The sequence below is a fragment of the Chroicocephalus ridibundus genome, chromosome 1 (assembly GCF_963924245.1).
Source record: "Chroicocephalus ridibundus chromosome 1, bChrRid1.1, whole genome shotgun sequence".
Taxonomy (NCBI): domain Eukaryota; kingdom Metazoa; phylum Chordata; class Aves; order Charadriiformes; family Laridae; genus Chroicocephalus; species Chroicocephalus ridibundus.
The window spans coordinates 130,588,754-130,616,474 of NC_086284.1; the positions used below are offsets into that span (position 1 = coordinate 130,588,754).

General features: G+C 46.0%; 2 protein-coding genes across 6 annotated transcripts in view; one reads left to right on the forward strand and one right to left on the reverse strand.

Moving 5' to 3' along the window:
- Positions 1-178, reverse strand: part of CD58 (CD58 molecule) — a 38,725-nt gene extending 38,547 nt beyond the window's left edge. For all 4 annotated transcript variants that reach the window (XR_010073253.1, XR_010073252.1, XR_010073251.1 and 1 more), the window contains exon 1: positions 45-178. Coding sequence is in view for 1 of the 4 variants with exons in the window: in XM_063351807.1 (XP_063207877.1) it covers positions 45-99 (55 nt within the window). In the remaining 3 variants the exon portion in view is untranslated. The remainder of the gene's footprint in view (positions 1-44) is intronic.
- Positions 1-27,337, forward strand: PLA1A (phospholipase A1 member A). Of its 2 annotated transcripts, XM_063351784.1 has the most exons (13): positions 1-139; positions 2,058-2,158; positions 5,266-5,439; positions 7,220-7,421; positions 11,557-11,734; positions 13,217-13,325; positions 16,558-16,659; positions 17,523-17,612; positions 18,465-18,632; positions 19,669-19,758; positions 20,265-20,373; positions 23,850-24,014; positions 25,374-27,337. In XM_063351784.1, exons 3-13 carry the CDS (start codon positions 5,367-5,369, stop codon positions 25,456-25,458), a joined length of 1,371 nt encoding a protein of 456 aa, XP_063207854.1. In that variant the 5' UTR covers positions 1-139; positions 2,058-2,158; positions 5,266-5,366; the 3' UTR covers positions 25,459-27,337. The 2 variants fall into 2 exon arrangements, with proteins under 2 accessions (XP_063207854.1, XP_063207843.1); XM_063351773.1 differs by lacking the exon at positions 2,058-2,158 and having other exon boundaries at positions 18-139.
- Positions 27,338-27,721: the final 384 nt, after the last annotated feature.

The window sequence follows — 27,721 nt, forward strand, 5'->3', positions numbered from 1 at the left end:
CTGGGGAAGGGTCCCCGCCGCCCCCCTCCGCCCTTACGACTTACCCAGGAGGAGGGACGCAACGAGCAGGAGCCGCCCCAGCCAAGCCGGCAGCCTCATCGCCGCTTTCCCGAGCAACTCGAGGGAAAGCGAAAGAAAGGTGAGGACGTCGCCGCTGCAGCTCCCCGGCCCGCCAAGCCCTCGGGCGGCCCGCCTTCCCCGCCCCAGCGCGGCCCCGGTGGTGGGCGGCCCCTCCGGGGTGCTGAGTAACCGGGCTTCTCTGAAAACTCCGGGCCTGCGGTAGGAGAGGGGATTTCAGGCTCGGCGGCCGCCGCCGGTGTGCCGTGGTGGGTTGGGGCTGACTGACAGGAGCCGGGGTGCGGGGTGACGCCGCCGCGAAGCGGGGGTTTCTGGTCCACGGGACGCAGCTCCAGCCGGCACCGGCGGTAGAAACCGTCACGTTGCTCTTAGAGCGGGGAAGTTTCGGCTCCGCTAATCGAAAAACTGAAATTAAATAAATTTTATGTGCAGTGGGAGCCCCGTAGGGGAGGGGGAGGACGCATTTTAGCAGGTAACATGCCGCCTCGGAAACTGATGGTCATCTAAACCTAGTACTCCCCAGCGCCCGTTGTTTGACACCTATGCTCCCCAAAATGCCTACTGTTCTCTTAGGGGGACAGCTGGCAGTGTCTCCATTTGAAGAGTGGGCTTGAGGCTAAACCTGGCCATGCTCACTCGTGTCAGCCAAGGCTGGGTTGGCCTCTGTGGGGGTGACCGTTCGGCCTGAGTGATGGAAAAAATAAAATAGAACAGAAACCAGCTCTGACTTCTAGGGGTTTCCTTCGACACCAGCTGCTCAGAAGGCCATTCACAAAACTAAAACAAACTTTCATTCCCTTTCACGGAGGACTGCCCTCTTGACACTACAGAGTGTTTTTGAGGAAGAAAGGGAAAATACCCAACAGTTTGGGAAACGTAAACACTCAGCAGCTATTGAAAAATTGCTACTCCGCCAAATACTTCAGCAGCAGCCATGAGCCAGCTTTCCTCCTACGGCAGTGAGTCACAGCGAGTGGATACTTCAGCTGCCTTTGCCTGCATCCCACTCACAGTGCGTTATCCTGGCTGAGAAGAATCCAGCTGCCGGCAGGTCCATCTGCAGACCTTACAGCCCCAAAGCGTGCTCAGTTCCCAGGAGCTTGACTGCCTGGCCTGGGGAACACCAGCACAGCACTAATGCTGGGTGGGAAGGCTCTCACCACAGGTTTATCCATCAGCTGGCTCTCTCCCTGTGCATTTGACCCACACGCTCACTGCCGAGCAGCTGTCTCAGGCTATGTACCACCACTTGGAGCGACCTCAGCTCTGCTCTTCACTCAACAGTGCCTGTAGCAGTTCAGGGAAAAAAAATAGAATTCACAACCATGGAGAATGTAACCAGAGGACCTTCCAAAATCAACACTGAAGTTGTTCCAATGCTGAATTTTTTTTTTCTTTCCTTCTAGGAGTCACTGTAAGCTCCCTTACCTCATCACTGCAGGCTGCAGCATGAGCTAGAATGGCACTGCACCTTGCGCTAAGCAATGCTGTCTTGTTCAGTTCTTACAACATCAGAATAATACTGATCCATTCTCCATAGCTATGTTGAAACAACATGGCACATAACTGGCTTCCAAATGGAGTCAGGCCCATCCCATAAATTCCTTTTGCTCAGTGAAAGAAACGCACAATAAACCTTTCTGTCCCTCTGTTCACCTTTCCTCTCTGTTCTCAATCTCTGTCAAGTGTCAAAGGGAGCTCCCTACCCTGTAAAGGCTCCAAGTCACACCAGAAATGTAACGCGGCTATCTCCCTGCTGTATCCTGGTGGTTGGAGCAGCCGTTCTCTGCGGCTAACTAGTCCTCTTCTGAGGTAGAATGTCCTCCCAAGATGTCAGAGACCTTGGATTGAACCATGCTGCTGGGAGGATGCCACTTCCCGCCTTGCACACTACAACTTCCGTGTAGGTTATGAGATCTTTGGGGTTAGCAGAGAGAAATCTGAAACAAGGACTGACACTTTCACTTGGATTATTTTAGGGTGGAAGGAACCACAAGGAGGTCACCCACCACACTCAAGAAAGGCTAAGGTCTTCCTACTGAACTGCTTCATGTTGTAGAAGATGATTAGGGCTTCACAGGTGAGAAGAAGTGATAGAGACACTTGATCCTGGTGACTACTGCCCTCACCTAGGCTCCTTTATTTTTGGGAGACTACAGGAATATGTGGCAATGATGCATTCTTCCTTCTTGTGCATACTTATACAGTCATACTAGGTAGAAGGCCCATAAAGTACTCATGAAAGACTCAAGAAAATGACTGGTTTTCCTCCTTTCCTGACTGAATACCCAATCTGACTTGCCCATGTTTTCCCTTCCTCAGTTGCCAAGTCAGCTTTAAGGTTTTCCTCCTACTATCTTATAGTTAGGACACTTCTGAATGTCAGGAGTTTCAATCACCTTTTGTTGAGGTGAGAACTAAACCCAGTTCCTCTGTCAATCCTGGGAACAATACATAGGAGCTTAGGTGCTTAGCATAAAGCCATGGTTTCTACTCCATGGACAAAGGGCAGAAAATATAGAAGCTGTGATACCAAGTATTCCAGCAGTAGGGTGGAGCTAGGCCTTAATGTACAGTGAGCTAAGCTCTGCATGTATTTCATGCTCCCCCTCGAATGCAAAGACCACAGGGAGTGGTTTTAAATAGTCGTCATTTATTTAACTCACACTTTGTTTCCCACAAGGTCCTGCACTGCTGCCCCGACTGCATTGTTTCCGGTATCAATGAACAGTTTTCCAGTTTAAGACGATTTTCCTGTGATCGGATTTCCACTTGACTATGGGCATTTGCAGCCTCTGCCAGCTGTTGCTTTGTGACATTTTCAGCTGAGTTGGGCACTTTCAGTGCAATTTTTTCAATTTTTTTAATGAAAAGAATTTGTGCATAAAATTGAGTTTGTTTGCTTTCATTATCCCTGACTTATTCTCAAGTGAATCACGCTGTGCTTCGTGATCATATGCTGTAAGGAACTGTTAAAAGAAATTTAATGTGGTTTGAAAGTCTTTGCAACGATGTTCCTATTGCCATTATAATCACTCCCATTGGTAAGTAAAATAAGTGGCACCAACATTATGTTTCTGAACTAATATAACTGTAGTTACTGAGTAATTAAGTTCACAAACAAAAAAAAAAAAGAAAACTTTTCATACTAAAATAGTTTTACTGGTAAAAGCATTTTAAGCCCAGAGGAACTGAGTGGCTTTTGCTGTTTGCATAAGAGACCACCACAATGTGCTGATATAATCAAAAATTTCATGAAATTACTAAATCTGAGACTACAGGGAAAAAAATGCTCAGGAAACAGAATTTTCAATTTCATGAAGGTTTTTTTTTTTTTTTAGCATAACAGGATGTTATTTTAACAGCTCTGCAAATACACAGAGCAGTGCAAAAATAAATCAAATCTGCACATCTTGACCGCGGGTTTATTTTACTTTAAGACTGTAATACTGGTGCCTGCTTTATATTACATGGCATTTCAAAATTTCCATAGAACTTGGCAAAGAGTAACAGTTGCATCCTACTACAAAGAGTAGAGCTTATTACCATGATTTGAAATAAAAAAGAGAAAGAAGTGTTCGCTGGTTTTCTTTCGGTGCTACAATTTGTTTAAGTTGAAGAAATTTGTCATTTTCACAATTATGCTGTTGCTCTGGAGGCTTGTATGGAAATGTCACTGCCTATTGGTATGATTTCACAAGTTTATTTCCTTCTTTCTTGATTGAGAGATTATCCAGATCACTGGAATTTGTGGATGTCATGAAGGAGAGGGCCTGTTGCAGCCTACCGGTTTTTGTTGTACAATCTGTGAATCAACGTGAGTCTAGTGCTAGCGTTGGAAAGATGAAAAGTGGGCTGGAAGCCAGGGGTTGGCTATTTGTATCGCAGCTTTCAATCTTGGAAAATTGATTGGGTTGACAAACTCAGTTGCATATTTGAAGAGACACTAAGAACCTACTTCTCTGACAATAAGCCAGCTTGATGGCGGAGCCAAGTATTTCAGGATTAGAATGTATCAGTGTATGTGTCCATGGGAGGATGTAGATGGGGCAGGGCCTCAGTAGCCCTCCAGGCCAGGCAGCTGATGCTGCCTAACTTCCCCGTAAGAACTGAAGAAATTTCTCTAAGGAGTGACTTGGAAATAAAAAAGATTTTTTGCTTAAAACAGCCCCAAAGGCTTTGGCTGGAGCAAACTGGGGTAAGGGAATGATTGCTATTGCCAATAACTGTAAAGGAAAATAATGTCTGGTGCTTTTGGAAAGGTATTTAGTCATATTTCAGATCAGACTGAAGCAATTTCTTCATTTTGTTGTTCAAATAAAGCAGCTGTAGAATAGTGCCTGGACAGGGAACACTCCTTTGCTCCTTACACTTCTTACCATTTAACACAGTCAAAGGCAAAGCTGCCTTCTTCTTCTGCAAGAAGGACTGACATGCACCAATGCAACTTAGGAAACAGGTGCATGTTTGAAAGTCTAACACAGCCAGGGATACGGTACCACCACCTCATGAATGTGGCGTGACAAACTCCTAGTTACACGTTTGGTTGTGTGCTTATGTTTCTCCATCTGTTTACACCAAAGCAGTAAAGTTTTCTATTCAAAGATCCGTTTGAAGTATTTGCATGCTTATGATACTGTTTAATTACTAAGATCATCCTTCTATTTCCTGTAGTATCTGAAATACAGTCTCCAAAGGAGGAGTGTCCCTGCCCTAAGAAATGTACAGTCAGAGTGTATCACAGCAATATGGCCACTCTATGGCCGCTACATTTAGCCTGTCTTTCCCCTCAATTTCAGAAGCAATCATCTGTTGCCTTGCCTTCTTTGTCAGTTACAGGAATCTGAACAAAAGTAGAAATAGAGGAAAGAGACAGCAATGCAATAGGAAAATGCAAGGCTGGTATGAATCTTCCTGGCATGGACTTATTGTGAAGCCTTGTGACAAATCAGTGTCCCCAGTCACGATTTGGCAGATAGGTCTAGGTGGCAAGGATAGGGTACGGTAACTCTGTCGCTTGCTGTGACTGGTTTCACTAGCTGATTTCTGCAGTGAGAAGTAAGGGAGTAAAGGGGGGTCAGCATCTTTTTTAACCAAAATGTCAGTGAAGCCCTCGCTGACACAGACTTTGGCTAATGGTCAAACAAGAGCAGAGGTGATTGCCCCTACCCTTTTTTCCCCAAACAGCACAGGCTGGCTGATCATTAACAGAGCCAAGCTGATCGAGCAACCCACCACGGCTGTTTTTCCCTGGACAATCCTTGTACTTGTAGTGGACTAACAGGAAGATGGCCGAGGATCCGAAGAGAAAGCTGCTCATTGTTCTTGCTGTCCTCTTGCTGCTCAGCTCAGCACAAGCAGGTAAGAAAGACAAGGGTGCCTGGCAAGGGGTTGAAAGTTTTACATAGAAGGATCTGAATTCGATTCTCCCTAAACAACCTGTGTGTCAAGAGGTTCTTGCTATAATCTAGTGAGATGCCAGGAGAAAGGGTAGTGCAAGAATGGACCTTTCTTCTCCCATGCTTTGATTCAACCAGTCTCAGTGATTACATTCTACTAACCTGATTTAAAAGAATGATCCAGGTTTACCCTGAAGTGTAAGGAAGCGGAAAAGGGACTCCTGACCTCTGCACAGGAATCTCCTGCTTTGAAAGCTTAGCAAGTGTAAGAAAATAAACAGACGCCACACTTCCATTTCTTTCTTTAATTGTACTGTCAATGAAAATTGCTTTTGTGACCATCACTACAGTCCCACATCACCTGCAGCTTCACAGCAGCTCACCTACTGCCTTACCTTTGCTTACAGTCCCCTTCATCTTAATGCCATTTCTGACACACACCATGCTTGCAGTGAACCTGCCCTTGCTAGTTAAGCTGGCTTACGAGCTGTTTTTTCCAAACTGATCTCAGAGAACACGTCTTTCTCTGTTGCCTTCAGTACACACGAAGACCAAAATAAACAACAATAAGGGATGGTCACATCCCACAAGGGGGAATCTGAATGTCGAATCTCAGTTCTTTGTGCTGACCTTTAGGCCATGTTCTGCCTGCTAGTGTAAAGTATCTTTTATAGGGACAGCAGTTAGGAAGCTGGTTGATGATTTTTTAAAATTTTTTTTCTTTATTTTTATTTTATTGTACGTACAGATTCAAGGCTGTTTCACTTCCTTCAGTCCAGAAAAGGGAAGGTGCATGCGTTGTCACTGCAGCAGGATGCAACTATGCCAGTTCAAAAAGTAATGCTTTTTAGGTCAGAAGGGATCATTTAATCAATTATTTGGCTTCCTGCTCATCGCATGTCAATAAATTTCACCCTAGTAGCTCTTCAGTAAATCCAACATCGTACCTTCAACAAGCCTTCCAAAATAGCAGACAGTCCTCTGAAATGACAAAAGATGGAGAATCCAGCTCTTCTGTGGGTAACCCAGCTATACATACTGCTAAACTTCTACGCTTGCTTTCTAGCCTAAATTTGCTCAGTTTATTACTAGTACAGGTTTGAGATTATATTTTTTCTGTCTAGATCAAAGTGCCTTCCAGTATTTGCCTTTTCCTTCCCCTAAAGCATTTTAAATGCATCCAGTAAATGAATCAATCGTGAAATTATCATTGACACATTTTGTCATCAGTATTCTTATATTTTGTCATCAGCATTCTTATATCTATTTCTGGATTTTTGATACAATTGCCAATTAGACCTGTACCTTCTGCTAAGCCTACCAGAATTTGAATAGAAATACCCCCATTCAGTGGTGACTATCTGTTGGTAACCATTTTTTTTAAAGATCTAATAGCCAGCTCATAAATGTACTTGGTAGCTGGCATATGTGGCCGATTTGAAAAAAAAATCCAACAGAATGTCATTCACATCTTGGTAAACCAACCCTTAGAAGTAAAAGCTATCATGACTTCCACGGTTATCTTCCCCAGCCAGTGCTGCAATTCCATCAAAGGACAGAAACAACTTTATCACACAGATAAAGTTTCCAGAATAGGCTGATTTTAATTTGTGTTCTATCCTCTTAATATTTATCAAGAGAAGCAAGATTCCTACCTTCATTTTCCTAATTAATTAGAATGACTTTTTTTTTCCATTGCACAGATGCAGACTAAATATGCTATTCACTCCCTCTCATTGCAGGGAATACAGACAGACTCTCAGAGCATCACTGCACTGACTTCCAGACAGCAAATTTCCTACGGGGCAGTAAACTTAAGGTCCAGTTTCTCCTGTTCACCTCCTCAAGCCCCAGCTGTGGGGAGCTGATTTTAACTGATGATGGCATCAAGGACTCCAGCTTCAACAGCAGCCTGGAAACCAAGATCATAATCCATGGCTTCAGGTGAGAGAAAGAAGAGCACTCTGACTAAGTTTTTACTGGCAAATTAAGCACTGCTGGGGCATTTCCAAGCACTGGGTGGGGTTGTCATGGAAACCCCCTGCTTGTGTGACCTTCTTAGTCTCCCCAGCAGGGTAGCTACGTGCAAAACACCTGCTAAGAACAGAGTCTGGAGTGCCCAGCCCCAACCGGACCTGGGAATTGTCTGGGAGACTGTTGTTGGGCCACCCAGAGGCATGGAAAATGCCGCTGACCACTATCATTACAACACAACTCAGAGTCCTTTAGTTTGTGACCAGCTGCTTATTTTGTATGTGTTTCACATTTTTTGGAGCCTAAAAAAGTTAGGAAATTACCTTCCTTCCTTCCTTCCTTCCTTCCTTCCTTCCTTCCTTCCTTCCTTCCTTCCTTCCTTCCTTCCTTCCTTCCTTCCTTCCTTCCACTTGCTCTCTTGCTCATCCTCTTGCTCGCTTCTCCCTTTCGTCTTTTCTTTTCTTTCCTTCTTTCAGCCTTTTTATTTAAGAAGTATTTTCTTCAAGATTGTTGTCCCTTTAAATTGTCTCCTGGGAGCTCATGTCCTGATTTATCAACAGCCTGGATTAGTCATCCATTTAGGAGCCCTGCCAGATACATAGTTCTATTCTTGAAATTGTAGGGATTTGATCTGGGTTTTTTTAAGCTGTTATCAGTCTGCAAGCTTATTTTACTGTGCCATTTTTCAGCCAGGTGTGACCATATAACATTTTTTTCGATGTGCAAAAGCCTGAATGGAAAGTGCATAGAAGATCAGGATGAAACCACAGAAGATGTTGCAGGGTCTTTTCATTATGTTGCCCTCATGTGACATAGCACACCCCCCACCAGGTGGTATTAGGGGAAGTGGGTATCATAGAATCATAGACTCATAGAATAGTTTGGGTTGGAAGGGACCTTTAAAGGTCATTTAGTCCAACTTCCCCTGCAATGAGCCGGGACATCTTCAACTAGATCAGGTTGCTCAGAGCCCCGTCCAACCTGACCTTGAATGTTTCCAGGGAGGGGGCATCTACCACCTCTCTGGGCAACCTGTTCCAGTGTCTCACCACCTTCAGCATAAAACATTTCTTCCTTATACCTAGTCTAAATTTACCCTCTTTTAGTTTAAAACCATTACCCCTTATCCTGTCACAACAGGCCCTGCTAAAAAGTTTGTCCCCATCTTTCTTATAACCCCCTTTAAGTACTGAAAGGCTGCAATAAGGTCTCCCCGGAGCCTTCGTTTCTCCAGGCTGAAAAATCCCAACTCTCTCTGCCTATCCTTATAGGAGAGGTGCTCCATCCCTCTGATCATTTTTGTGGCCCTCTTCTGGACCCGCTCTAACAGGTCCACGTCATTCTTGTGCTGAGGGCTCCAGAGCTGGATGCAGTACTCCAGGTGGGGTCTCACCAGAGCAGAATAGAGGGGCAGAATCACCTCCCTTGACGTGCTGGCCATGCCTCTTTTGATGTGGTTGGCTTTCTGGGCTGCAAGCACACATTGCTGACTCATGTCCAGCTTTTCATCCACCAGTACCCCCAAGCCCTTCTTGTCAGATCTTCTCTCAATCCTTTCATCCCCCAGCCTGTAGTAATACTTCGGGTTGCCCCGACCCAAGTGCAGGACCCTGCACTTGGCCTTGTTGAACGTCATGAGATTCACACAGGCCCACTTCTCAAGATCGTCCAGGTCCCTCTGGATGGCAGGTGTGTCAACCACACCACTCAGCTTGGTGTCATCTGCAAACTTGCTGAGGGTGCACTCAATCCCACTGCATGTGTCATTGATGAAGATATTAACAGTACTGGGCCCAATACAGACCCTGAGGGACACCACTTGTCACCAGTTTCCATCTGGACATTGAGCTGTTGACCACTACCCTCTGGATGCGACCATCCAAACAATTCCTGCTCCACCGAATAGTCTACCCAGCAAATCCATACCTCTCTAACTTAGAGAGAAGGATGTTGTGGGGAACCTTGTCAAAGGCCTTACAGTAGTCTAGATAGACAACATTTATAGCTCTTCCCTTGTCCACTGATGTAGTCACTCCGTCATAGATGGACACTAGATGGGTCAGGTAGAACTTGCCCTTGGTGAAGCCATGCTGACTGTCTCAAATCACCTCCCTGTCCTCCATGTGCCTTAGCGTAGCTTCAAGGAGGCTCTGTTCCATGATCTTCCTAGGCATAGAGGTGAGGCTGACAAGTCGGTAGTTCCCAGGGTCCTCCTTACTACCCTTTTTAAAAATGGGTGGAATGTTTCCCTTTTTCCAGGACTTCCACCAGGGACTTCACCTGACTGCCATGACTTTCAAATATCATGGAGAGTGCCTTGGCAACTACATCAGCCAATTCCCTCAGGACTCTGGGATGCATCTCGTCAGGTCCCATAGACTTCTGTATATTCAGTTTCTTCAGGTGGTCATGAACCTTACAGTGGAATGGGCTTTGCTCCCCCCATCCCTGTCTTCCTGTCCATCAACTCGGGAGGTGTGGGAAGAGTGGTTGCCAGTAACAACCAAGGCAAAAAAGTCATCAAGTTCCTCAGCCTTCTCCTCATCCGTTGTTACCAGTTTGCCAGTCTTGCTCATCATGGGGGTACACATTCTTTGACCTTCCTTTTCTGGCTGACATACCTGTAGAAGCCCTTATTATTCTTTGCATTCCTTGACAAGTTCAGCTCCAGATGTGCCTTGGTCTTCCTGACCCCATCCCTACACAACCAGGCAGCGTCCCTGTACTATTTCCAGGATACCTGTCCCTGCTTCCACTGCCTGTGCATCTCTTTCTTGCCCTTTAGTTTGACCAGCAGGTCTCAACTCAGCCATACCAACCTCTTGACTTCGTTTTCTGGGGATTGAGAGCTCTTGCACTCTGTGGAAGGCATCCTTAAAGATCTGCCAGCTCTGTTCTGCTCCCTTGTCCCTGAGGACAGTTTCTCAGGGCGTCCTACTGACTAACTCCTCGAAGAGATAGAATTTTGCTTTCCTAAAATTCAGGCTCCTGACTTTACTCTTGCACTGACCTATAGCCCTCAGGACCATGAGTTCCACCAGTGCCTGAACACTGCAGCTCAGGCTGACTCCAATCTTGATGTCACTGATTAACTCACTTGTCTTGGTGACCATCAGGTGCAGTATTGCACCTCCGCTCCATGACCTGTCTTAAGAAGTTATCCTCAATGCATTCCAGGAGTCTCCTGGATCGCCTACAGCTCGCTGTGCTACTTTTCCAGCAGAGGTTGGGGTAGGTTGAAGTCCCCCAGCAGGATGAGAGCCTGTGACTGCGATGCCTCCTGTAGTTGGGGTAAGAAGGCTTTGTCAATAGACTCCCCTTGATCAGGCAGCCTGTAGTAGACACCAGCCACAAGGTTCCCTTTGTTGCCTTGGTCTCTTATTCTTACCCATAGGCTTTCAAATTGCTTGTGGCTGTTCTTCAGAGAGAGCTCTTCACACTCTATGCATTTCTTGATGTAGAGGGCAACACCTCTGCCCCTCCTTCCTTGCCTGTCCCTTCTGAACAGCCTGTAGCCATCGATAGCTGCATTCCAGTCATGGGATTCATCCCACCAAGTTTCAGTAATGGTAACTAGGTCATAGCTTTCTAGTAGCATGGTGGCTTCCAACTCCTCCTGTTTGTTGCCTATGCTGGGTAGGTCGCAGCCTGCTCAGTTTTCCTTGAATTCTTGGGTATAGAATTTCTTTTTTAATTGTCTAATGATGAGAAATGTAGGAATGAAAGGCTAGGTGACTTGACCAAGGACTTCCTGCCAGTTGGTAGCAGAGCAGGATCCAAGTGTTCCTGGTTAGCTCGCTCACTCCAGATGGGCTCTGTGGTTGCTAACTGAAGCACCACAGCAAGACTGAGATCTCAGCCTGAGCTCTGCAAATGTTATATCATTCATTAAAATATCTGGTTCTCTTCTGAATCTGCCCATTCTGGAAAGTGTTATAACACCACCGCAAAGAAATGACAGGGTGTCTGGCACCAGAAAAACCTTTCAGCAATTGTCTGGCAGCCTCCTCTGAGACATGTGAAACTCCAGCACCAGTGAACACCATATTGGCACATGCCCTGCTTTGGAAGACACCTAACATACTTGTTTCTAATGACTCTACAGGGCTTTGGGCACCAAACCTTCCTGGATTGAAGGGCTTGTCCATGCCATACTGCACACAAGCCAGGTGAATGTGATTGCAGTAGACTGGGTTTATGGATCGACAGGAGCCTATCCCTCCGCAGTGGAAAATGTCACACAGCTGGCCCTCTCCATCTCACAATTCATCAGCAAGCTCCTGGTAAGCTACTGTGCATTTCCAGTGCAGGGGAGTATGGCCAGAGAACATCACTCATGCAAACAATCCAGAGAGCTGCTCCCAACCTGCTGTCACCAGGAGCTGGACAAGCAGGCTTTTTATTCCAGAGTGAGCACTGTGGGGCACTGAAGAGATTTCTTTTTTCCCTCTTTCTCAGTCCAGGCTTGAGCAAGCCACTATTTTGCTTCTTTCTCTTGAGTTTTGGCATTTTCTGGAAAAACAGCTGCCTCTCCAGCCTGGGACAAACCTGAAGGATGCCTTGGGTTTTCTCAGGTCCATGCTTCACTGAGGAGTCATCTTCTTCTTCTTCCCAGAAATTTTGTCCAGGGAGCTGGAGGGGGTGGGATTTGAGGCTATTTTATATTTGCTTTGGGCTTCAGGTATACTTCCCAGTAGCTGGAAATCCCCAGATGTGTCCCAGTTTGTTCTGGCACAGATGAACACTTATGCAAGGAGGGTGATACATCTTTTGTGTTAATCAGCTATGTGTAAACTCTCTGTATAATGTTTGCACTGCAGACCCAGGCTGCACAGCATGGGAGTTCCTGAGTATGCACCATGTGCACAGTCACATATTCCTACCCAGAAATACAGCAACCCTTGGAGCCACTCTGTCACTAGAAGAATGGGGATGGGGGATGGGGCGAGAGGACTGTCATCCCTCATTACTGATTAGGTCACACAGTGAACAAATGGCTGAGCTGAACACTGTCCCCACCCCTTATTCCATGTCTGTGCTGAGCTCTAGTCCAGCGACTTAAGGACTTTTTCTGTCCAGCCTCTCCTGCAACACTACACCACAGAAGACTACATTCTCTTCTCATAAATCTCTGTACTGCTCCAGGATATGGCCTCATACATTTCAAAGTCAGAATTTTTTCATCTTGCCCTGACACTCTTGTGCACCATATGCTCTCCCATCATGCATCGTGCAGACTGGCCTGCAGGCAGCCGAATTCCTGTGGATGTGGTGATCTCACATCAGGTCTAAGTGGCGGTGCTTTACCTGGTGGTTCAGCCCATGGATAAATCCTTAATCTCTGCAAATATAATCTTAGAATACTAATCAGGATATTGGTACAATGGTGGTATAAAAATGGAAAAAAAATTTCCTCTGCTTTACTGAGAAAAAGATTATTCACATGGTGAATGTGGGTCACTCAGCTGAGAGAGGGAAATTCAGTCCAAAGCAAGCTGTGGAAAGAGAAGCTACAGGCTATGTAGTTATGAACAGGAGCATCTGACTGACCTGGTTAGGCTTGGGTTTGCATCTGTGGACCTGAAGAAAGACTCTGAAAAACAGAAAGGGCAATACCCATTATTCCCACAGCTATTTGGTTCTCCTCCATACACCTCAAAAGCAATCCTGTATTAGAAGAGTTACAGAGCTGCTGTGTAGGCTGGGACAGGGTATTTCGACTTTCTGCTACAGAAACATTAATTTGTATTATCATCAATCTGCAGGCCCTGGGAGTTTCGGGGACATCCATCCACATCATTGGGGTGAGCCTCGGTGCGCATGTTGGTGGCCTGGTGGGGCACTTCCATGGCGGTCAGCTGGGACGGATAACAGGTATCATAAAACTGAGTCTTGGGTCCTCACCTCCTCTTCAAGGGAGAGAATGAAAGAGCAAGGAAGGAGAATCATCTATAGTGGTCTTTTAATTGCATAAGAGCTCACTAGATCCAAGCTTATGGGCGTCTTCCAGCCATCAGACCCCTCCACACCACCAAAAGAATGCATGTATTTGCAAAAGGGTCCCTTTGCCTCTGCGCCATTCTTCAAATTGGTGCCAGCTTAAAAGAATATGAGGCCTCATGACTAATGAAAACCCACAACACCCACATGCTTTGCTTCCACTTTAACAGCACGTATATCTCCGTGGTTCTTAAAATTAAACCCACAATGCATTTCATTGTGGGGGAGCAGCAAGAGTGAGCTGCTCTGCAGGAAAATGTAAGCTGAGAGCCAAGGGGACAGCAAGGTAGGCAGGGGCAGTGGCCTCACCGACAAGGGCACAGTCCTACTGTATCTGGTCAAGAAGGGCAGAGCAGGTTCAGTGACAATAACCAGGGTCATCCACAATCCAGTGATCATCAGACAACTCTGTAGTGATGAGGCAAGCCCAAGGTCGAGACAGGAAGTCAAGTCAGCAAGATAAAAGCAAGCCCAGCAAAACACAGGAGTGGGTGTGGCATCCCTACAACATAACTCAGGCAAGGACCAAAGGCAAGAGCCTGAGCCAATGTTGTGAGATCCCAGATGAGGCTTCTTGGTGTTCTCTCCTACAAGTCAACTGTTTTCACAGTAGACTGGTCTAAGGCCACCCAGTTGTACCAAATCAGAGCTGACCTGGAAACTCGGGAGTCTGGGTGTGAGGAAGAGGTTGCAGTGGGGGAATTACAGAGAAAGATGGTTAGAGGCTGATCATGGAATTTACAGCTTTTTGGTTCACTCAGGGCTTTGTCAGCCTCTAGGTATGGAGCTTGACTTAAGTGACAGAATGATTTAGGTAAAAAGGGACCTTGGAAGGTCTCTAGTCCACACACCCCCCCACTGAAAGCAGGGGTGCCTTCTAAGTCAGATCAGGTTGTCAAGGGTCTTGTCAAGTTCTGGGAATCCCCAGGGATGAAAATGCATTTTGGTAGGAGAGAAAATGTTACTAAGAAGGAACAGACATAAAAGCTCCAGTAGAGTGACCACATCTCCCAGTCTGCCTCAGCCCATGCTGGTCTATCTCACAGAGGCATCCTCAAGGAGGCTCTCACTGCACACTCAGCAGGGCACTCCAGAGAAACACTGGTTCAGCATTCACATGTCACAGCTACCCACACTGCATAAAATACAGGCATTTCTTAATAGGAGCTGTGTTTCATGCTGGGCCCTTTTTTAAGCTGTGAATCAAAGTTTACATTAGGAGGGACTTGAAATAACCACTCTCCTGCACCAGGATTTTATGATCAGAACATCTTCAGATGAGCAGAAGCAGACTTTCCCAGGAAATCATGGTAATTAACTTCAGAGCCAGAGACTCTTCCCGTTTATGTTGTCTACATGTAATAAAAAAGCTCTGTAGGTTTATTTATGCCATTATTTTTTAACTTTGCTAGAAGACAATCCTTTTTCTACACTCCTGATTGTCCTGTGATTTCATAGGTACACTGGGCATTGCAGGTTCAGATTTAGGAGTCTAAAGACAGGTGGAATTAGATCCAAAATATGTCTAATTGCATCCCCTGCCTCCTCACACACAGAGGAATGTGAACCCAGAGCCATAATTTGCTGAAGTATTTTCAATCACCTAAAAAGAGCTGTGGAGCAAAACCAGAGTGAGTCTTGGAGATCAGAGCACAGACTTTAGTTTTATGACACGAGTTTCCTTAAGTCGTGCGTGTTCCTGTGGATACCTCCCTGTGCAGGACAGCAAATGGTACAGGGACTGGAATGAGCAGCCCATATCCAAAATTGCTGAAGAGCAATTTGTCTCAATACTTGCAGAGGAAATGAAAAAGCCTGATGGAATTCAGTTGCATACAGTATAGCTTCAGTGAATAGTTTCTTAGCTGCTGAGGATGTACGTCTCAACGGAGTTTATGCAGTTTATTCTTGGAGGAGATAGGCATAGAGAACAGAGAATAGAAACGTGCTTGCCTTGGAGCTGTGCTAGAATTGACTGCTCTTCATATTAGGTGTTTCTCCCTGAGGAGGAACCTTAAGCTATACTGAGTAACACTTTTCAGTATCTCTTAAAGCCTTTAACTAAAACTTGGTCTGTAGAAGTGGGTAGGGAACCTCTCAGCTTTTTGTATGTGTCAAGATTAAAGAACAAGGAAGAAAAATTAGAGCCATAAATTCGTCTGACCACTTGTCCCATTATTAGCTTTTATTTATAAAAGAATTTTCTTTCCTTCTTTCCTTTTTCCTCCCTTTCCTCCCCCCTCACAAATGCAGACACATCAGTTTATATTGTTGATATTGCCTCCTACATAGACAAGTAATGGGACTGAGTCCAAGGTGGTGAAACTGGCCAGCTCTGAGGCTAAAAGTAGCTCGTGGAGCAGAGCTGCTTCTTAAACTATTATTGTTGCCCGGGGAGTGAAAAAAATCTTGTGAGATTACTTTTCTACGAAAAGTGAATAGGATAAACTTCAGCCAGAACACACAAAAAAATAATAATCTTTAACCTGTTACTTGGTATTGCCAAGGATAATTTTCTGTATTCCTTTGACTCCCCAGAAGTTGATCTAGGAGCAAGTTTTTGGCAAAAATGTAGATGGCTGCTTAAGGACTTGATTTTATTTGTGGGCAGAGGGCTCAGAAGCCTCTTTGTTTTAAGAATGTTTGGTAGTATAAAACCTTTGTAATGCTTGGATTGGTTACTGCCTGTGATGATGAATTCATCACCTAACTGATGATCTTCAGTAACATTTCTCAGACTGTAGTGCTAGTCCTGATGACAGTACAGTTAGGGAAGGTGTTGTGAGTTTGATTCTCTTTCACCAAAAATCCAAAAGCCACTCTGCAGCCACTCTGTCAGAGCTATCTGAAGCTCAGTCATGGCTTCACAGCCTAGAAACTTCAGGTACAAAACTGCTAAAGGGGAGTGGAACCCTAGAGGACAGGTAAGGAAGCTGTAGTGTAAGTTAGCAGTGGCAGAAACCGTACTGGAGCATAATCAGTGTGACAAGGGAATAATCTATCACTTGGCCTAGCAATGTTTTTAAAATTTTGGATAAAATAACTGGTCCAGAAAAAAAAAAGAGGGAATGAAGAGCACTTGTTGAAGCACTTGATTTTGTTACAGGCCTGGATCCCGCAGGCCCTAAGTACACCAGAGCCAGCCCTGAGGAACGCCTGGATCCTGGGGATGCCCTCTTCGTGGAGGCCATTCATACCGATGCTGACAGTAAGCTGGTTTCCATCTTCTTTGGCCTGTGCTTCTGTTCCTCCTGACATCTTTATTGCTAAGGAGTCTGTAGGTCATTGTCCCTTTTTTGCCAGGTTACCATGAGTTCAGATTCACTCAGAGGAAGTTTCTTGATTAGATAGGCTTTAACGATGAATTAATTGGCAGGTACCCGTACCCCAGAGAGCTTCAAGCAACAGACAAATGGAGATTAGACAGAGGGAGATCTTCCAGCAACTATTTCTTAGTTAACCCTGCTACAGCAGAGTGAGCTTATGCAGAACCAGCTCAGCGTGGCTTTTACCGCATGGAAGGAATTTACATGTCTAGTCTCACTTTGCTTTCTCCCGCCTGGTCTAAGAAGGGTGCCACTGCGAGTGCTGGTGGAAAGTAAGAGTCAAACCAACAGCTGGTGCAACAACAGAGTAACTTTTCTAAAGTGCATAGGGTCTACATAGGCAGAACATGTGCTGAAGAATAATGTGCCTTTGAGGCACACCTCTTGCCTGGAGATCACAAAGACCTCTATCAATATAACTCTCAATCATGCCTCATAATTCCCCATTAAGGTTGTGGTCAGTTTTGTTCTCCTTTATACAGAATCAAGACCCTGAGTCACAGAGGTGGTGATTAAGCTGCATCTCCCAGTCATTTTGATGGCAGGGCTTGGAACACTCTCTGCTCCATGCAGCAAACTTGCATAATGCAGGTGTGTAGGAAATCTGTCCTTGCTGTCTCCAGCACTGGAATTAGGTCCGGCACTACTAATGTTCAGCCTATTATTGTGGCCTGTCAAGCAGGATGTAGAGTAAAGCCTATAGAAGAGCTAAGCATAAATGACGTGACATGTTACCTCCTTTCAGATTTCGGGATCCGGATTCCTGTAGGCCACATTGATTATTACATCAATGGAGGCAAAGATCAGCCAGGATGCCCCCGATTCATCTCTGCAGGTGAGAACACTTTGTGGCCAAGCAAAGGGCTTTCATGGCCATTTAGATGCCTGTGAAAACACTGTTTGGCAACCAGCTCCTTCTACAGTCAGGGCCGACATGTATACATATATTTGTAAAGACGCATGGCAGGAGAGATTCATGGCTCATGCTTCCTCTCAGCAGTACAACAAACAGCTGAAATTAAAATCACATACAGGTCAAGTGTCTTGGCAGCACCTCTGTCAATAGACATGATTTTGTTGACACTGTATGAGCCAAAACCCTAGCATCAATAGAGTTTGTATCAACAAAGAAAATATTTTTTTGCTAGAAGGGCTCTTAGATACTACTAGCAAAAGTTTCTTTTTGTTTTCATGCTGCAAGCTGTGTCTATACTTAGAGAGACAGCTTGTATGATTACTGCCTTTTCCTTCTGGAGAACAGGACTTTACACAGCAAATAGTGTGGATAAATACTTAAAAATGTTTGAGGGACACCTATGATATCTCACTTCCCACAGCTGGGGTGCCAGTGCAGGTGGGAGTCAAAGCTATTGTACCCCCTTGCAGAGAACTTGAGGCCTCATCAATGGTACACTGATGGACACATGGTAGCCTTGTTGTCCGTCTCTTCTGGGACACTCTGTTAGTCTGGGAGATAAATTTCTAACTTCCTGCATAAATTCTCTTAAAGTGGGATCTGGGCTTGTAGTCACAGAGACACTTTGCAAGATGTTATTAATGGGAAGGAGATGGCTGCAGAATCAGTAAGAGTGTTTCTTGACTCTCAGTTTCTTGGGAGCATGCAGAAAGACTGAAGCCAAGGAAAAGGCTCATGACTGCTTTTCTCTGGGTGCATTTTTTCTTGCAGGCTATAAATATCTGATCTGTGATCACATGAGGGCCGTACATCTCTATGTCAGTGCCTTGAAACATTCCTGTCCGATGGTGGCGTTCCCTTGTGCAAGTCATCAAGATTTTTTAAATGGACATTGCCTGGACTGCGTTGACCCCTTCCTGTTCTCCTGTCCCAGAATAGGTACAGTACTAGCATGAGACCTTCTTGGAGCAGATGACAATACATTCCTGATGGGTGTCAGTGCAGAGCACAGGAGGCAGTTCAGATCTCTCTAGGCAGGATTTGCTTTGGATCTCTCTGGGGACAGTGAGAAGCTGTTTCTTTTTCAGGCTTCTTTAGAGGAACTCTAAAAGCTCATATATTGCCTGAGGTTGAACAACAAAATCTTGAACATTTCTGGTCTTTAAATGTTTCACAGGGCCCAAAAATGAGTTGAAAGAGAGTCTCCAGAATCACCTGCCTAACAAGTGGACAATTAGCTCAAAAAGTGTCTTGTTTCGAGAAGTAGCTGGAAATTTTAGCCCAAGCTTCAAGTCCCATTCTTCTACAAACCACTTATTGTTGCTGGGTCATCTCCTTATCATAAATTCCTGCCATGGCCATCCCAAAGATGGACTCCCTGAACGGGGAGAAGGTAATAATTGCCTCTTATAGGCTTCTGAAGGTGGACTGTGGCATGAGGAGAGGAGGTGTCCTCTGGTGGTATTTGCAGTCTGGCACCAGAGCAATATGAGAGGCCTCTTTTGGTATAGGTGCTTTGAGATCAGCCACCCCTTCCTCATCTCATCAAGCCACATTGTCAGCTAGTCAAGTTATGGTGGTCTTCTCACTTGACCAATAAGTTCAATTTCCCAACACCTTGTGTTTGCATTGTCATTTACGTCTGCATTAAGTTTCCTGACTTGGTAGTCTTTAGTCTTGCTCATTTTGCACAGGTGCAACTGATGACAGTTTGTTAGCAGAGGAATGAAACAAAGCCACCGAGAGGTACTCTGATGATGATTACTCGGGGTAGCTGGAATAGGTTTTCCGAGGGAATGTTAACCTGTCAAACAGACACCACAAACTTGCTCTGATTTGCACTGGTATAAAGAAAGAATCTGTCACCTGAAACAGTGGAGTTGGGCGATGTGAGTGGAAGTGAATCAGGACCAATTATATTTCTGTTCTGGGTGATTCATGTCTTTCCCTGCACTGGCTTTATTTCTTCCTGCAGGCCTGCTGAAGCAGGCAGGTGTCAACATGAAGAATCTGCCCAAGGAAGTGAAAGTTTATTTAATGACTAGCCCCTCAGCCCCATTCTGTGGTAAGTAGCATAAGAAAAAAAGAGTCATAGAATCATAGAATCGTTTGGGTTGGAAGGGTCCTTAAAGATCATCTAGTTCCAACCCCCGGCCATGGGCAGGGACACCTCAGGAGGGTGTTGACCAAATAAGGCAGATTCTCTGGGGAGGCTAGGTAGTTAAAACCCACAATCCCCACCAGAATTAGCTGCTGTGGCCCAGACGGTCTGAGACACACAGCTGAAAAGCAATAACTCTGCACATCTCCCCCATAAAGCCCTTTCCAACAGGTTTATTAGTGCGGGCACAGCTGTGGATTAAGACAGCCACATGGCTTCAGGACTGAAGTAAAGGGTGGTGAAAATGCCTGTCTGTTTAGACTGGGCTAGGTAGACCTTGCCACTGTGCCTCTCATACCACAGAGACTAGTTTCTTTCTTATGTCTGTTTAATTTTCTTTCTGCTGGTGGGGCCAGAGAATGAGTCCAACCAATAATACCTGCCCTCACTCCCACATACCTCTTGCTCAGTCCATCACAGCCTGGTTGAGTTCCGCTTGCAGAAGAAACGAAACATAGTCACCAGCATTGAGATCGCTTTCTGCAGCAACAGCACCAAGGACACAGCGAAGATCACCATGTGAGTGACACTACATGCTTCTGGCCTGTTTTATCCCCGTTCCTTGTGTAAGGATGTTTATATCAGTCCAAGAAAGGCACAAGATAGCATATCCCTGAGCACAGTCATGGGGTGATGAACCACAGCCTTTCTTCTTGGGTCTCTCCACATTTACCTTAAATGGTCTCAAGGTGATTCTTGTGCTACCAGTGCTTGGTAACCCTGGCTAGGTTCACCTCTTCACTAAGTGCACAAAACAGTAGATACACTGTGGGATCCCCAGATTTGCATACTTTTGTGTTGCTATGCTGGTTCCTTTTCTACAACATACCTTTGCCTGGTGCCGATTCAAACCACAGTCACTGTCAGATAGTTATTATCTCTATTCTGCCAGACAGAGATGGCCACAGCAAGACCCCATCCACCAGAGGTTCCAGTCTGATGGACTTGGTGTCTTAGACATTGCTCTTGATGCCCAATAGGACAGCAGTTGCAAAAAGGAGACAAATGCATCTCTGCACAGTCAGAAATGTAGCTTGCTGCCACTGCAGTAATGCAACAAAGCACTCAGACTCCCGTTGTAGGGAAAAGTCCAGGGGGCAGAGAACCAAGACCACATGTGTAGATAGACAGATCTCTCTTGAAAGCACCACCCTCCAAACCGTATCTGAATTAAAGAACCAGACTCAGACTCCTGTTCCACAGCCCTTGCCTCAGGGGGATCTCCCCACCACAGAGAAGTTCCCCAGAAGAAGTCTTCCTCACTTCCTACACCTTCCTGCCCACTGCTGTGGGCTGGGAACCACAATGTAGACATGCAGAAGCAGGAAAACAGTCTACTAAAGAGCCCCAGCCAGCTCTCCTAAGATCAGAGGGGTTCCACTGCTGGCTCCCACACAGTCCTTGCTGCTAAACCAAAACATTGTGACCCGAAGCTAATTGTATTGCTGCTTCAGTTCTGGGCACCAGGAGATAGAGATAAGAACCAAGGAGGGGGAAGCCCCACTCCAGGATGCTCTCCAGCGTGACATAGCTGCTTGGTCACAGATTTCCAGCCAGGCACTGTAATTTGGAGTTTGTACTCCAGCCTGGTGGAGCTCAGTCTGTTTAACCCCCTCAAAAGCCAAATCTGCCTTTTCCAAAGATGCAGGAGAGAGGAAATAGTAACACCAAGGTCGAGCGCAGCGCCCATGCAGCGCTTCTTTTGCAGTGTCAGACACAGTGTTTGATAGGTGTCCAGCAGGAGGCATGTGAGCACTGGAGGGAAAGGCTGCCTGGGGAGGAGAGACGGGCAGGCAATCTCGAGGCTTTGCTGTACCCTCGAGCTTTAACGAGGCAGTAGAGTTATAGCAGGGTAACCTATCCAGAAATACCCATACCTTGGGAGAACAGCATCAGCGTTTCATTTAAGTGCCTTACTAAGAAGCACAAGGCTAAACCGAAAAATTTGCTTACAGCAATAAAGCTTCCGATTTGAGAGCATAAAATTGAAGATACCCCTTGTAATTCACAGTGTAGCAGAGAGATTTCCCCACTCTAGGCAAAGCTCAGCCCTCCAGTGCAGTCAACGCAGTGTCAAACAGGCATATAAAACATAGATTCTCACATCGCAGTTCAGACACTGAACGATCACTGACTTATTTCAGGTGATCCGACATGCGTGTCATCCTGCAGTTCCCCAGAAGTGCACAGGGACTTGTGAGTGTTCAGCCAGTCACATACCTTCAGCAAGCGACTCGCATGGTTGTGTCTTGCCTCACACTGCCCTTCTCCGCTCCTCTCCCAAACATCAATTCCAGTCTCACTCCTCAGGATGCCGTTACCACACACACGTTGCTCAGAGTGCCTCAAGAGACATGTCCCCAAGCCACACAGCTGCCCCGGGGCTGACAGAGTAAGGAGCTTGTTACATGGCACACTTCCCAGCTGCATTACCATTGCTTACACATCACATGACATCCCCTACATCCAATAAAACATATTTCCAAAGTCAGCTAGAGTCCTACATCTATCCAAAGGTTGCGTGGGGTTAGGTGAAATGTCAGTCCCAAGAATGACTTTCTTCAACCTGCCTAACTTACTGTGTTCCTCTGTCCTAGGGCAAGGCTGGATCCTGCCCATGGACAATATGTATTAGAGAGATGGTCTCCCCTCTATTTGTTTTCCACTAGCTATCCATTATTCACCTTTGTAGCCACAATTTAATGAAGCTTCCTATTTTTGGCAGCTTCAAGCCACACACAGTCAGACACATAAAAACTCCAGCATCTACCACCACAGTCTAAGGGAGAGGACAGGATGTACTGGTTTGGGTTGGCCACTCTGGCCTAGAAAGACACTGAGTGCAGGTGTCAGCCCACTACCAGGAGCAACTTCAGTTAGCAGAATTGTAGCCTCTTCCTGACCGTTTTGTCACCTCTCCCCTTTCCCTACTGTAACGTTTCTGATCAGGCAGTTACCCAGGAGCTTCTGGGATTGTGCTGAGTCATCAACACACCTGTTCTTCATGAGCACAAGGAAATTGATAATCTCCAAACTCCTAGAGTTGCCAAGTAGATCGGGCATAAGAAGGCTCATTGGATGGATGCCACAGAAGGAAGGCAGCCCATCTACATAAAACAGCTGGGCAGTACCACTTCATAGCACATGACCAACTGGGCTCTGATCATTAGCTGTTTACCCAATCTCTGTCATTTCTCAGTTCTTGTTACCTGGGTAAGAGCATAGGGACAAACAAACATTCCTCTATCCAAGCATCCCACCTTCAACATGGTCAAATGCAAATACCTAGAGAAGAGAATAAAAATGCAATGTGAGCACGTAGCAATGCTCCCTCCAGATAGTTTCCTAGTATCTAACTAATTACATCTCAGGGACTTTCAGAGCCAAAGGTAAGATCTTTGTACTTATTAGCTGCCAATGCATTTGTTGTCCACTAACTTGTCCAGTCCCTCTCTCATGACTTGTACAGTCATGTAAACTTTCTAGCATCCACAACATCCTACAGCAAAGATTTTAACAGCTTAATAAGAATGCTACTCTGTGCAGTGAGCAGTCTTTTTGAGCTTGCCACCTCTTAGCTTTCTGTGATGACCCCTAGTTCATGTACTGGAAGAAATGGTGGAAAACTGGTACCTATCCATGCCATCCATGATTTCATAAATGTTGACCTTATCTACCACTTACCTCTCTGTAGAAATCTGGGCAGTGTTTCAATCGATATGCAATAGCAAGAAAAGTTGTAATTGTGTGGAAGATGGAAAGAAGGATATTTATTCAGAAATATTCCTGGCTACAGAAATAAAACATGGAGAGACAGCCAGTAAGACTCTCATGCAATGCCTTGTTTTGACAGATGAGTCTTCTCACTCCATTTTATTGTGTGAGGGCTTCACAATAATAGCCTGGTTTCTGCAGTGTTTCAACACATCTTCGTGCAGCCTGCATCTGCAGGTTGATTGAATGTTCTCCCTCACACCTCTCAACTTGCCTTGCAGACCTAAGCATCATGTGATGGGCAAACGGCTGCTGGCCCACAGAGTTCCCTTCTGCCAGATAAACAGTGTCACACTGAAGTATCTTCCCAAGAGTCAGTTTTGGAGGAAGGATGAGTCATCCATCGTTGGCAAGTTCTGTGCAGCCCCGCTGCCTCTTGATAGCAAGTAAGTCACAGGAATATCTTACAGGGATCCACTGAGCCTGTGGATGCAGCCTGTGGTTTGAAACAATGCATACTCTCTCCTGTTTATATAAACACTTAAAGACGTCTCTCCCACCCCCTCTGTGTCCCTATATAAATCATTTTCTACCTGTGAGAGAGAAAAACTTCCAAGGTAGTTTTCTAGGATTTTTTCTATGATTCTTCCCCCGTGGTAAAAGTGTTGTGCCATGGAAGGAAAATGCCTGCGACTCAAATCACCTTGAAGATGCTTAAGTCACAGACCATGGCAAAAGCTTGTATTAATTACAATGTGCTCCTTTTGTCCTCGCTTGATGTCTCCGTCTTGCCCCTGCCTATGTTGGGCCTCCATTTGAAACATGACAGACACACATTTTTCAGGATGAGACAACAAAAGACCAGTAATACGTTTCTGCTTCTTATGCTGCAGAGGTTAATAGAGCACTGAGGCTAAAGACAACCATTTTGGCATTTTCTGGGCCAGGCATTGTTGAGTATATGCCTTCAGCCATAATTACCTTATCTAGAGTAGAAGCAGCCAAGTCCTTCTCATCCCAAAACAAATAATAGTCTTCTCCATAATACAATATTCTTGCCAGACGCTTTGCAGATCCAAAGTTCTTGCAGGCAGGGCAAAATAGCTGGGTCTCTACTGACACGTTAAACTCTCCACATTGCTTCTGAGTTGATTCTTAATGCTGGCTCCAGGCTGAAGCAAGCTAGCGGGTACTCCAAAGAGGGAAAAACAGAAGCAGAAAGCAAACTGGGCTCACATTCAAATTCTGTTCTGATGGGCAGCAAGGAGACTTGAGCACAAGGCAGTAAAAATATATCCAGCAGGCCCAGATAGGGAAATAAAGAGGCATTCCTGTGTAAATACCAGGCACTCCCTTGAGCATAAGGACTATTCCTCACTAGCGTGCTTTGCAGGGCAAAGCACTCCAAAGTTGGGATGGATGTGCAGATACATGGCTTTTTATCACTTATGAATGGGACAGCATGGCACATTGCCTTAAAGCCTCCACCCCTGGAAGCACCAGACCTGGCTGTGATGCAGATAGAAAGCTGTAGAGTTGCATAGGTTCACAGCTATGCTCTTATCACTAAACTGGGAGTGCTCAGAGCAACAATGGTACTGCTAGGAGGGGGCAGTGGAAAGGTGAAGGACACAACCCGCTATGCACTCCTCCACCCAATTCATCCCAGCCAGGGCACAGCACCCTATTCATCATATCCCAAGCAAAGCAGCACAAGGTCCATCTGCAGCGTGCTTGCCTCTGCGTTAGGATAGCAACCACCACCTGCCAATCCACAGCCTGACTTTCCTGTGCTCTTCCCACAGCAGGACAATGTCATGCCTACCCTGGAACATCACCCTCCACGGCAACACAGACATCTCCTACAAGCTGCCTACCGCTTGTGCCTAGCACTGCCTTCGGAGCACGCGAGCATACCCAAAACTGGAAAGGAGTCCTAAACCTATTGCTGCTCTCTGCTCACAGACAATACATTCACCATAAAACTGGATGGGTTATTTACCTCCTGCATTAGGGCCAGGATGTCAAGGAAAAGAAGTGTGTGGCAGACTGGTGAGTACAAGGTTGACGGCTTACAGCAAGACGTCTCAGTTAAAGGACTGGATTGGGACTTTTATGTCACGGGTTCAGTACCCAGCTCTGAAAGTGAGACAGGCAAGTTATTTAATCTCAAGGTTTGGATCTGTATGAAAGAAGGAGATAATATCACTCTTCCTACAACAGGAGTATTGGGATGATTCATTTGTGTTTTATATTAAAGTGTCCTGAGATCTTCATATTAAAGGTGAGAGGTATTATTTTTCCACAGCAAGGGGAAAGGGTATGGTTCAGGTTTGGCACAGGAAGGAGTCATTCTTAACCAGCACTCAAATGTGAAACTCACTAGTTCCATCTACAAGATACTTTCAGAGTGAGACCCTATTGATTTCATGTTAGCGCCGCTGCTAAGTAATCAGAATTAATCTCCTTCCTGTGACAGGCCCGGAGCAGCTCTTCTGGCCGCTGGCTTGTCCTCTTTGAAGCTCACATGAAGTGAAACAGACACCGGGAGCATGGCAGTGCTCTTGCATCCCATTTTGCACTGCTTTGAACAACTGCCCAGAATAGAAAGTAATAGGAAGGAGAATGGAGCATCGATGCCACAGGGTCACCTAACACACATTAGTCCCAGGAACTCAGAACAACCTTTCAGGCCTGGAAAAGCAGCTGAGGTTTGGAAAGAATTGGTGGAAGTTACAATATGAGAGACAAGTACATAGAAACATCACTCACCCATCCACAACTTTTCCACCACCTTGATGCATATGCAAATTAAAGAGGACAAAGTCTTACATTACTTCTGCCCACAAACCACTTCTTCTGTAGACCATTTTCTCTGGTTCCCTGGACTGGCTTCACTGGATGATAGAGAAGTGCACCAAGAACATCACGGTCAGGAGAGAGGTACACGCTAAAGGCATTTCTGTCATGAGGAAGCCTCAGTCACTTCACATGAGCTGTCACTACTGCTCCACTAGACAGTGTCACTGCAGAGTTAGCTCCTGCTTTCAGCTCGTGCCCAAGTTTTTGGGCCCTGACATGTGTCTGTTTGGAAGGCCAGCTAACAAACCCCATCTCAGCATACACTTAGGAGAGGGTCAGAGCTGAGCTCTGACAACCTGACAGAGATCCATGACTGAAGAGTTTCCAGGGAGCTTCCTGTTGGAGACTGGAATATAACGCCAGAAGGCATCTATGAAGGGTGGTGTGTGTAATTCAGCCCAACCCAGTCCACTACTTCAGGGAGGTGTATAAAGCACCACAACAGACGCAGTTTCATTGTGCATTTCGGTTCCTTTGCAGAAGGGACCCCAGCAGCTCTCGTGCTAAATTTGCTGGAGGCATTTCCTAGCCGTGAAGGGCAGTGAGGTCAGGCTGAAGCAAGAATGCAGCAACAGAGCATGGTGACAGCCCTTAGCAGGGTGGTCCCTAAGCCTGGGGCAGCCCCATTCTCCTGCCCTGGGGTAACGGCAAAGGCAAGTAGCACGAGGAGCAGTGTACTCCATGGATCCCACAGACCCACCACTTCAGAGACCTCTCCAGACCTCAGCAAGAGTGCCAGATCCTGAGGGTGCAGATCTTGAACAGCTGAGGCTTGCAAAACATGCCAAACCGGTCTCTTGGCCACAGCCCCTGTGTAAGCAGCACAAGACAGGTAGGGCCGCCTCCACCAGCCTAGGGCTGACACAGAGCCAGACCTACACGTAGGATGGCCATGCCCCTGTGTGTCTGTGCAGGCTGACAGAGGGACTGATGCTCCTCGCTCCTTCCCCGGATACCTGCCCTGGAGAGGCTCCCACCTTCACCTCCCAACTTGGTTGCACCAGGCTCTGTGGGACAGAGGATTCCTCCACTGGTACTGCCATCTCCAGTTCCCTGACAGAGGAAATGGCTGGGGAAACTCATCAGCCTGTTGCAGGTGAAATTGGAAGAGGCCTTCCTTCTCCACACAACTTCCATCTAAGATATTGCACTTCTTTTTACCAGTGGCTGCTCTCCCCAGAGGTGTTTTGTACTCACTCATTTCTTCACTTGGTGTGTGCACTCTGAGGGCATCCCCCACTGAGCCCCCCCCAAAAAAAAAAAAGCGTTTTCAGGCTCTTTGCCTGCATCT

Excerpts from the sequence above, each read along its gene's own strand:
- PLA1A (XM_063351784.1), top strand. The coding sequence starts at position 5,367 with ATGGCCGAGGATCCGAAGAGAAAGCTGCTCATTGTTCTTGCTGTCCTC. Across the intron at positions 11,735-13,216 it reads AATTCATCAGCAAGCTCCTG|GCCCTGGGAGTTTCGGGGAC; the intron begins GTAAGCTACTGT and ends ATCAATCTGCAG. Across the intron at positions 24,015-25,373 it reads CCGCTGCCTCTTGATAGCAA|CAGGACAATGTCATGCCTAC; the intron begins GTAAGTCACAGG and ends CTCTTCCCACAG.